Source organism: Gymnodraco acuticeps, unplaced genomic scaffold (assembly GCF_902827175.1).
Source record: "Gymnodraco acuticeps unplaced genomic scaffold, fGymAcu1.1, whole genome shotgun sequence".
Taxonomy (NCBI): domain Eukaryota; kingdom Metazoa; phylum Chordata; class Actinopteri; order Perciformes; family Bathydraconidae; genus Gymnodraco; species Gymnodraco acuticeps.
Window position 1 is genome coordinate 287501 of NW_022991273.1, and position 12069 is coordinate 299569.

Sequence of the window (12069 nt, forward strand, 5' to 3'; positions counted from 1 at the left end):
CACCAAACCTGAGTTTAACATTTTTTCTTTGAATTAAGACACTCCCTCTTTCTGTTTCCTCTTCACCACAAGGACTGCCAAGACAAAGATAACCACTCAATGTGGCTGATTACTACTTACATTTGATTTGATCGCAGCATCATTTTTTAGAGTCATATTGCACAGAACAGTGTTGATTTTGTCCATTATTGCTCATGGATTAGTCTCTTCAAGAAGCTTAATGGCCACTTCAGTCTAAACAGCAGGAGAGAGCACCTTGCACATTGAACCTTCAAAATATATTTGTTCTGACGGTAAATTGCTACTGCTATTAACTACTTGCTTTTTGACCCTTTTGTCCTCTTTTGCTGCATTTTCCTTTCCCTTTCTCCCTTCCTCTCCATTTACTCCCTCTCGTGCCCCCTTCCTTCCTTCCTTTCCTCTACATCCCCTCCCTGCTGATGCATTGCAAGATGAAAACACACACCACCCACTGCCCGTCCTTCAGCCATATGTTATTTAACTCAAACAGATTTACTTGATTAATGGACTATGTTTTAACATTATCACTGATGCGCTGCACATTTGGTCATATTTTAATCATCTAGTACATTTCCACGTATATAAATATCACTGTCCTCATTAGATTCTGATTAAACAGGGAATGTGTGTGTGTGTGTGTGTGTGTGTGTGTGTGTGTGTGTGTGTGTGTGTGTGTGTGTGTGTGTGTGTGTGTGTGTGTGTGTGTGTGTGTGTGTGTGTGTGTGTGTGTGTGTGTGTGTGTGTGTGTGTGTGTGTGTGTGTGTGTGTGTGTGTGTGTGTGTGTGTGTGTGTGTGTGTGTGTGTGTGATTTCACATCATCAACAATATGACTGGGAGGGCCTTGCTAAACCAAAGGGTTTGGACACATATCAAATCAACACTGATTGCATCATTGAAAATATGTGTTGTTTTAAAATACACTGAGCTCGGGATAAATAAAACTTATTAGGAGAAAGTATGTCTGCAGAGGTTTTAATAAGTTATTCAGTTGACTTGGGACATAAGCTTTTGATCACACACACAGATGCTAAACACACACAAAACAAGCAATATCCTCCATCAATTCCATTACGAATGGTGTCACCAGGAGCCAGAATGAGCCATGAGAGCGGCTGCAGCAGAGGTTTCACTCCCTTACATTGTGGTCTGCCGCTCGGCCAGCAGAATACTAATGCTGAGCTGTGGGGGGGGGGCACGGCTACCAGCCTGTGCAAAAAGCAGGACTTTGGGCCAGCGGCTCTGTGTGAAAATGGGAACGGCTGCAAAAAAGGGATGAGAGTGCCCCCTGGCTGCCTGGACCCTGCCACGACCGGGGTAGGGGAGGGGGTTTATCCTCCTATCATTAACTCAAGAGAATACCCCTCTCCATGAAATCTACTCCAACTCATCACAATCCCTCCCCTCTCTCACACAGCCCAGCCTCCCCCCTTCCCACATCTTTTCCTTTCTTTCTGTCAGCCCTTTGATTTTGCTCTTATTCCTCATATTATCCCTTGACGGCTCTATCTAGGTCACAACAGGGACTTTCATGCCTTTAGGACCCCCAAATCCCACCCGTCCCCCGTGTCAGAATGAGACACCCCCTGTAATGAAACACTGAACATCAGGACAGGAGTAAACACTGTAGAGGCAGAGTGGGTCTCAAGTGTTGAAGGGTAGTTTGAATGTTTTAAAGTGGGGTATTATCCAAACGCAGAGCAATATGCCGTGGTCATGGTGGCAGCAAAACTTATTTTAGCCACCTTTTAATGATTATCACAGTTCAGTGTCGCTATATTAGGATGTTTTTGTTGCTTTGCCTTGCCTTGCTATTCTACACTATAGCACTTAGCATAAGCATGTTTTATTTTTGATGGGCCTTTCTTTCAGATGGCTGACATCAGGCTTGCTGCTCCATAGTGGCACATTGTTTGTAACACAACCAACCTCTGTCCCTTTGAACGTTACGGTGTTCATATACAGTTTTCACACACAATGAACACTCAGCTTGTATAGTTGACTACAACAGTTCAAATGAATGCAGTCCCCTTCAGTATAATGGTGTTATGTTTACATTGTAGTGTATGTAGTTTGTGCTGGATAATTCATGAAAAAGGGTGTACAAACTAAAACTACAATCACTATATAACTTCCCCATCCTAACAATATGATTGAAGAAAGCATTTATGCAGGGCTGCTGTATTATACCCTGCATTCATTGAAGCTGTTAGCTGACAAACAAAACAAATGAATGAACTGACTATTGGTCACATGTCCCTGTTAGATTGAGGTATGTATACGTTGGGTATACGTTGGGTATACGTTGGGTATACGTTGGGTATACGTTGGGTATACGTTAGTATTAGTTTTGTAGGTTTTTAATATAAAACAAAGTATCAGAGAAATAGATAGTGTGTCACGGCAATAGTTATTACAAATTCAAATACAATCCATCTGATAGTCGACACTTCACTCAGAAACACGAAGCTCAGTCAGGAGGTCTCCATCAGCAGGATTTATCATCAGAATACGATGCATTTCTGCTCAAAACGTCCTGATATAAATGTATGGAGAGACATTTCAGCTTGAACCAAAGAAAAGGATGTCCATGGCAACATGTTGTCAGAGAGAAGCATCGTGTGCATGCAAGGATTATTACATTCATAACTTTTCCTCATTCTAAACATATTGCATTGAGTAGCACACTACTGTAGAGATCTTATTGTACCAAATATTAGGGATTTTTCTCGGATTTATTTGTATTTCTTTACATAAGAATATTTTGTAATTGCACATTGTGTTATGTCATATTTGGGTTAAGGAGACAGTGATTCCATGAGGGCGTAGTGTTGGTTTCTCAGCTGCAGTTGATGCCACAGAGATGTGTTCATGGTCGCTCTTTACTCCCCCTGTGTGAGAGCAGCAGCCAGCGTGAGTTCTCCTCAGCGTTAGTGGAAACCCCTGAATTCTCCTGAAAGCTATCAGTTGCATGTCAGATTCTCTGCACAGTCCCATGGTGCAGTTATGGAAATGATATCTGCTTCCCTCTGGATAGACGACTGTGATACAAGGAGTTGTGTGGCAGTTCACAGATAACATGTGAAAACGTATAATCAACCCGGTTACCTTGAAGGTATCCTTTTATAATCAGTGTATCATTAGCACATCAGTGTCAGGGACGATCATGTGACCAAATGGCCCTGCCAGAGTTCTTTCAGCAATTAGCTGTGTTTTATTTTCACTACAACCCAAGGCATTACAACTCTGCACAGTAAGACACTTAACTGCCATAAGAGGTTGACGAGAGCCAAAGAGATGAGCCTGTTCAAATCATTTTGATTTGGAATTGAAATTAAAATGTTCAGTCCTCTGTAGATCACTTCATCTGCTAGTCTCTGGTTCATGGGACACTTTGCATAAAGTGTGCAGAAACTTCTGGTCAAAGCAAAAGGTCTAAAGTGTTTCAGATGACTGTGACGGCCTTTTGTTCTGTTAGTGGAAAAATATGATTTGATTCATTTTGTAATTTCAGCCAATTCATGTCAATGTCGTGTCAATTTGTGAGAGGGAGGTATTGCTCTGTGCTGCAGTGTCCCCTTTAGCTTTTGAAGTTAAGCAAAGAGTTCTGAGATTCTTTGAAGCTGAACTAATCTGGTGTCACCTTGGGGCTAACTTGGTGACAAACTGAAACGTCTTTGTCATTATAGATTTCACTAAGTATCCAGCAGACACATAGCAACATTAGCATTTGCTCGGGGTTATACACTTAGCCACCTGAAACATCTAAGTCCAACATTCACTAAGAGAACCAAAACAACAGGCTTTAAGATGTTAACATGTCCTGGGGAGCTGTGATGTTCATGATGATTATCCGAACATCTCTTTCACATTACAACACACTAATTACATCCATCAAATATCTCAATAAATGGAACATTATCTTTAGGGATGTTTGCTAATTCAATTGACATAATGAATGTATAGGCTTTTTTCTGAACTGACACTTGACCTGCTGTGACTCGGGGGAAAGAGACGCTAACTACCTGACGATAATTAGCCATCACCATGTCGAAACTAACGTAATCAATGCAACACCCCCTTACTGGTTTTGTGTGTGTGTGTGTGTGTGTGTTTGTGTGTGTGTGTGTGTTTGTGTTTGTGTGTGTTTTCCAGGAGGCCCTCATTTCTCCCGTCTCCCCCGATGTGCTGTACCTGTTCAGAGTGCAGGCCATCTGCATGAATGACATGCGCAGTGACTTCAGCCAGAGCATGCTCTTCAGAGGTAACACACACACACACCCACACACACACACACACACACACCCACACACACACACACACACACACACACACACACACACACACACACACACACACACACACACACACACACACACACACACACACACACACACACACACACACAAAACGCTGTGCTATTGTCTAAGTAATTTCTGACATTTAGGATTCCTTTGATCGTAAGATCACGAAACCTTTCATATGCAGCTTATTGATGTGAGCTCATATCAACAGCTGCAGGCTGAAGAAAAGGAAAGAGGAGTTAAGAAAAGACGCAAAGCAGCAGTAAGCAGCTGAAGGGCTTTGAGATGAATTCATTTCATACATTCAGTTTATTGGCTCTGCGATTAAGTATTCAGCGCCTGGAATTTACATACTGTCATGTTGTGATTAATGTGCTTGCAGTGCACTCATGTGTGTCTTAGTGAAGTGCTTCCTGGCTGTCTCTCTGATGTTTATCTGTGGAGTATCCCATCTTCCTTTCTGTTTTTCAGCAAACACCACAAGGATCTTTGAGGGGACGAGGATCGTGAAAACTGGAATGGTAAGGATAGCAGACGTGAATCACTGCTATTGTCTTTCCATGTCTGATCCAGCAGAGAGCAGTGTATTAGCATTATTCTTCCCTGTGTGGAAAGAAAGGTCTCAAAGTGAATTCATTATTTTTGTTCCAGCATTTCTGTCTGTCCTTGGAGAGGGATCCCTCCTCTGTTGCTCTCCTCGAGGTTTCTCACATTTATCCCCATTAACTGTGGGGTTTCTTTGGGAGCTTTCCTTAATGTTAGGGTGTAAGGACAGAGGGTGGGGTATTCATATGCTGAGACAAGTGTAACATTAGTGACATTGGGCTATATAAAAACACTTTGATTAATTGATTGGCAGTGGTTACAAAAATAGGATAAATGGATTTGAATTCCCAAATATAACAGTATAGAGTGTTCTGCCTCAAATATACTTTAAGAGGTTTAACACCTCTGTCAATAATGTTAATGTCGACTGACAACAACAGAGGATGTCAAATACTAATCCCTTAAAGTTTGTTTCTCAGCCCACCGTGTCTCCAGCCTCCTCAGCAGACATGGCCCCCATCTCCTCCGGCTCATCCACTTGGACTTCCTCAGGAATCCCCTTCTCCTTCGTCTCTATGGCGACAGGAATTGGCCCGTCCTCCAGCGGTAGCCAGGCAACAGTGGCCTCGGTGGTGACCAGTACTTTGCTGGCTGGCCTGGGCTTCAGTGGCGGAGTGATCTCCTCCTTCCCCAGCTCTGTTTGGCCGAGCAGAGCACCATCCAACAACCCCCCCTCCGCTCGCCACACCTCTGAACCTAACAAACCCACCAAAGATGCTTCTGCCGTCACCACGGCCGCAGACACAGATAACAGCAAGGCCGGGGGGGAGGATAGAGAGAACAGCAAAGGTCAAGGAGAGGACGGAGAGAGGGAAGGAGAGGATAAGGATGAAGAGGAGGAAGAAGAAGAAGAAGAAGAAGAGAAGGACAAGAAGAAGGGGAGGAAGGGATCAGGAAGTATGGGAGCAGCAGGGAGGAAGGACAGCAGGACAGCGGTGAGAGAGACACCCAGCGAGACACCAGACGCCACTGCAAAGGAGAAAGAACCAGATCTAATGAACACGCCTCCTGATGACGATACCCACCTGGAGGTGTACACCCACAATCTGCCTGAGCCTCACACCCCCACCCCCTCAGAGGCAGCCGTTCAGACAGCAGAGCCCCCCGCCCTGAAGGACCCGGCAGCCACACGCAGACCCAGCCCAGGGGGGGACAGGAAGCACGGGCCTGTCTCAATCCACACTGGTGAGCCCCTTCTCTGCATGTCTGAAACAATTAGCATGATCATCTGTAGAGCGACAGCATGACAGGAGGAACTGGGGGGGGGGGATAATGTTCTTATCTTCTACTAATTGTATTACTTGTCCAAATACAGTAGTTGGGTGATGCTGGCTGACATCTGTTTGATGAAAACCAAGTATATTCTTACATAAGATAACTGGATAAGTTCCTCAGGAGTACGAACCAAGCGCTCTCCTCGCCACGTTTTAAAGTGTAGCACCTCTAGTGGTCGTGTAAGAAACAACATGCTCCCGTTTATTCGTTTATTCACAAATAACCCTCTCTGGAAAATCCTAAATTGTAGAATAGTTTGGTCATTAAAATGCGTTTTGATTAGATTTCCAGCGAGAAGTGTATATTGTACTTTTAGAATCCACGTCCAGTCGATATGTAGGATCTATAGTTTGATAGATATTACGAAGATGATCTGAGGTCTCGCCAGGATAACGTGTATATGCGGCAGCTTCCATGTAAAGTTAGCGTGGGTGAAAACAGTTTTTCCGGTCTCGAAGTTTTCCTAAATAAACCGGATATATTCCCTTCACTGTCAAATGATTACACAGTGATATCTCCATTACTCATCCACTGAAAAACATCAGTTTATCCTTGTTAATTACACAATATTGATAGGTTTAAATTGTGTACAATGCTTTTGTCTTGTTCTCGAGTGAGGGAACAATGGAGCGTGAGATGGGCCGGAGAATCGGAGCAGCGGGAGCGGTACTGCAGTCGCTTTACCGCACCGTTGTGACGAAAAGGGAGCTGAGCCAGAAGGCAAAGCTCTCGGTCTTCCGGGCCATTTTCGTTCCTACCCTCACCTATGGTCATGAAGGATGGGTCATGACCGAAAGAACGAGATCGCGGATACAAGCGGCCGAGATGGGGTTTTCTCCGCAGGGTGGCTGGTGTCTCCCTTAGGGATAAGGTGAGAAGTTCGGTCATCAGGGAGGGACTCGGAGTTGAGCCGCTCCTCCTTCGCGTCGAAAGGAGCCAGTTGAGGTGGTTCGGGCACCTAGTTAGGATGCCACCTGGGCGCCTCCCTAGGGAGGTGTTCCAGGCACGTCCAGCTGGGAAGAGACCAAGGGGTAGACCTAGGACCAGGTGGAGGGATTATATCTCTTCGCTGGCCTGGGAGCGCCTTGGGATCCCCCTTTGTGTTTTTAACCTTCGATTCAGAGAAACAAATCGATTTTTAGGAGTTTAGACACTACAGTTTCCGAAGACACTACCCAGAATCCCCAGCTATCGTTTGGGACTACAATGAAATGGAATGGAACCATGACAGACTTTCCAAAACTGGAATTGGACAGGTCCAGCCCCCGGCTCCAGCTTACCCCCCCCCCCCCAGAACTACACATGCTGGCTATTGTGTGTTTCGCAACATGTTCTATGGCACGTCTCTTTATAACGGTACATCCACACAGCAGCTTTAAACAAATCTTCCAACGCTTCTCTGCCCATTGACTTTGAATGGGGATGACGTCACTTTGCCTCGCTTTTCGCCGAACTGCATTGTGGGGGAGCGAAGCGAAGATTTCCAGGATTTCCAGGATTCAAAAGTTGAGTAATGTTCAACTTTTGAAGCTGAGCTGGAAGCGTCAGCCAATCAAATCCCGTTTATGCAAATCTGACAGTAGAAGCGCTAGTCAATCAAACCGCGTGTAAGCAGGGAGAGCCAGACCGCAGTTCATTTCCTCATATTCCAAACGAGAAATTACGGTAGCAAATCACCCGGTTCTTTACGACCAGAACTATTAACGGGATACAAACCGGAGGAACCAGGCATGGAGGGAGGTGGCAGAGACAGTGGGTGAAACTGGTAGGTTTTCGCCTGTTTGGGGAGTTTATATATATATATATTGCTCGCATAAAATCCCCGGGTTTTTTGCTTTGCATATCGGGGGCGGGAGATTCATGTGATTGGTTGTTGGTCGCGTTGCTCGCAAAAAATCCCCAAGCTTTCAGACACGCCCAGCTCCAAGATTTTCAAGATTTTCGAAATGCTGCTGTGTGGACGTACCGTAAGACGTTTTCGTATTTCCCACAATAAGAAGTTGCCAGTATTAAACTGTGTACACCCTGGAGGTTTAGGGGATACGAAACACAGTGGTGTTATCAAATTTAAAACATATAATTAATAAATGGGTGAATTAATATACGTATATATATAATATACTATAATATGTAGGGCTGCACGATATTGAAAAAAACTGACATTGTGATTTTTTCCCCCCTGCGATATTATATTTAACCGGATGAAGGTATTGTCCTCCTGTGCCTCGCTCATTTTTTACCAGTGTTTTGATGGTCTGCAAACTAGCGGGGCGGGGCCTGCTGTGATCTGATCAAGAATGATTGTGATTGGTGGTTTGCTGTGCATGCAGAGCCTGCATGTCACTCACTCAGGTACCCCTGACATGAGAGCCGCGCAAGTTTTCCTTTTGTAGCATTTCAAAAATACAGATTTCAGTATTTTGAGGCTCTGAGCCCCATTTATTTTCCTCACAGACGGGAAAAAAAGTCCGACATTATACGATTTAAAATAAAAAGATAAAACACTGGCATGTAATTTACGTTAGAATAAATAGAATGGTTTTGAATAATAGATGAGTAAAATCTACGTCACTTTACAGCCCCGCCCACTTTTGGGGAAACCAACACTGTCATTTGAACGGCGATCAAGCCTGAAGCCACAGAGATCTTCTGTTACTGTCCTTTCTTCTTAGAGGAAGTACAGAAACACGTAACACTGGATTTGTTTTAATGTTTGAGGTGCAATAAACGACACAGCAGCTTTTTGGCATGTTACAACTATTATTTTCTGCCTCACTCAGGAGAGTAACAGCTGGCGAAATTACAGCCTCGCCTACTGATTTCAAATGTGTGCTCTAAAATGATATTTATAAATGACTATTATCATTATTATAAGCAAGACAATAAATGGCAAAGATATGTAGAAAATAAACGCATTTGAGATGCGTTCATAACGAACGTAACGTGGGAGAAAATACGTTTCTAGAACATAGAAAATAAACGTATTTGAGATACGTTCATAACGAACGTAACGTGGGAGAAAATACGTTTCTAGCTAAACGTAATTGAGAATGCAGTTTAGTTCTGTGGGAACGTGATTTTTAGGAGACAGGGTTGCAAGAGGTGACAGCGGTTGCCAAACCATGTAACTCAAGTAAAGGTTGAGCACACAACATCACAGGTGTGTTTGATTTGTGCCACTTTACATTTTCTTTGATTGGTGCTTTAGATAAATAATACATTTTAGTGATAAAGTACAATCATGGTGACACTAACCCATCATCATCTCATTCTAAATAAAATGTATTTCATAGTGCATGTGTGTGCTGTTCTCTGATCTGCACACACCTGCAGCTTCTCTCTGCTGCTTTACGTTAATTATCACACTTAATATATTTCATGTGTTTTTACTCTGTAACACATAAATAGATGTACTTCAACAAAAGTAAAGTTACCTACTTTTAGAAATAGTTAGTGCAAGTACACAAAAAACGACTTTTTTACAGTTACAACAACATATTTAATTCGTTACATCCACCGATGTCGTTCAGTGTTAAAGGCCCTGTCACACTGTCCCGAAATTGACACCCGATGGACACACGAATATGGAATTGTGAATTTCGCACAAAGATGGCCCCGAACCACACACGAAGGCAACATTTACATTACATTTAAGACATACAACTGCAATGAAAGTAACAAAAACAATTATGTTACAGTACTATGATACTGTACTGATATCTTCAGACTTTGTTCTTTACTTTATCCGTCGTTATATGTAGAAAATATTACGTTTTCTCCGTAATGTTGTTTCCATAACAACAACAACTTCCTGTCAACTGTCCTTCAAAATAATATATTATATCGTTTTTAGTTTCACAGAACACAAATTGGGTTATTTACATAATATGTTTGCATGATTTTGTTGTGCAATAAAACAACCCGATGGACACACGATAAAGGAAATGTTCAAATTCGGCTGTGATCGTAGCAACATCGGGCCATTCGTGAGGGCATCTTAAGCCTTCGTATGACCGCCGGTGGAGTTTCTCAGGCTCCGGCAGCAACTTCGTGAGCGGTGGCAAAATCTTTGGCATGCCAAAAAATTGCCGAAGGACCTTGCGAAGGTTCATTTTCGTGTTGAATTCGTGTGTCAATTGTGCCCTTCGTAAGGCCATCGTGAGGGCATCTTGTTATCATCGTTGCCATCGGGCATTCGCCCCGATCAGAGTGAGGGTGAATGCACCGATGATAACACGAAGATGACACGATTTGACAAGATGCCCTCACGATGCCTTACGAAGTTGCCGCTCACGAAGTTGCTGCCGGAGCCTGAGAAACTCCACCGGCGGTCATACGATGGCTTAAGATGCCCTCACGAATGGCCCGATGTTGCTACGATCACAGCCGAATTTGAACATTTCCTTTATCGTGTGTCCATCGGGTGTCAATTTCGGGACAGTGTGACAGGGCCTTTAGCGAAGTCACCATGACTTGTAACTTTATTATATAAAGGTCACCAGCTTAGTTGATATTTCTGATCAGTGTTGTTGTGAGGAAGATGAAGCAGGAGCATGAACACGATGCAGACGTCCTTGTGGAACTGGCCTCTTGCACACGTCTTAATGCAGTAAGTGATGGATAGATTGGATGTAGAGTGTTCAGTAAAGTAAAGTGTTAACAGAGTTCCAGCAGGAGCTGAGAGCAGACATAATGCTTTCCTCTGCCCACTGCCCCCCCTCTCTCCTCCACGCACCTCCTCATCCTCTCTCTGACTCTCCCTCTCTTCCAGCTCTAATCTGAGTGCTGGCCTACTTTCAGACATGGCGAGAGGAGATGAGGCTTGCAGGCTAGACTCAGCTGCAGGGGGGGGAAGCTCTGCCTCATTTATAGTTACATGTGTGTGTGTGTGTGTGTGTGTGTGTGTGTGTGTGTGTGTGTGTGTGTGTGTGTGTGTGTGTGTGTGTGTGTGTGTGTGTGTGTGTGTGTGTGTGTGTGTTAGTGTCTGTGCAGTATGTAACACACTGCACATTAGTGAGTGGCTGTGTGTGTGTGTGTGTGTGTGTGTGTGTGTGTGTGTGTGTGTGTGTGTGTGTGTGTGTGTGTGTGTGTGTGTGTGTGTGTGTGTGTTAGTGTCTGTGCAGTATGTAACACACTGCACATTAGTGAGTGGCTGTGTGTGTGTGTGTGTGTGTGTGTGTGTGTGTGTGTGTGTGTGTGTGTGTGTGCGTGTGTGTGTGTGTGTGTGTGTGTGTGTGTGTGTGTGTGTGTGTGTGTGTGTGTGTGTGTGTGTGCATGTGTGTGTGGATGTAAGGAGGAGATGCAGAGTGAGGGTGGAGGCAGGCCAGCTGTGGTGCAGCGCTGAAGCCTGATCTAGTGTTCGGCTCCAGGCAGACACTGTGGCCATGGGGGCCGGCGTCAGCTCCAACAACAGCACGACTGAAGTGGGTAGGTGGTGGGGACGGTTGTGGTGTAGATTTAGTGACTCAGATTATCCGGAGCTGTGTGTTGTTGTGATGCAGTTATCTGGCTGCACTTCCTGTGCAGGGCTCAGGGAGAACAACAGCTGGGTGCTGTGTTTAGTGTGAAACCTGCTGCTTTGTATTTGCTGCAGCACTGAGATTTTCAGTTAGAAAGAACAAGCTCATGCTAAAGGGAATGCCTATTTTCTGTCTTAACCAGTGCCATATATTGTTTTATATCTGTGATACACAGATGCAGCATGGCCAGGACATGTTTATACTAGCATGCTTGAGAAGACTAAACATTTATCTGCAGATCTCTATAAAGTATATTCATTACTCGTTATTCTCTACTAATAGTTCATTAAAGACTGTATATTATGGCTATTTTGCACATCCCTTTCAAGATTTCAAGATTTTCAAAG

At 44.0% G+C, this 12069-nt stretch overlaps 1 protein-coding gene across 1 annotated transcript in view; it reads left to right on the forward strand.

Moving 5' to 3' along the window:
- LOC117562065 (receptor-type tyrosine-protein phosphatase gamma-like) overlaps positions 1 to 12069 on the forward strand; it is a 323613-nt gene that overhangs the window by 219989 nt on the left and 91555 nt on the right. Inside the window, 3 exon segments of the mRNA XM_034239841.1 lie at positions 4174 to 4282; positions 4794 to 4843; positions 5348 to 6113. Of these exon segments, the coding sequence (XP_034095732.1) occupies positions 4174 to 4282; positions 4794 to 4843; positions 5348 to 6113 (925 nt within the window).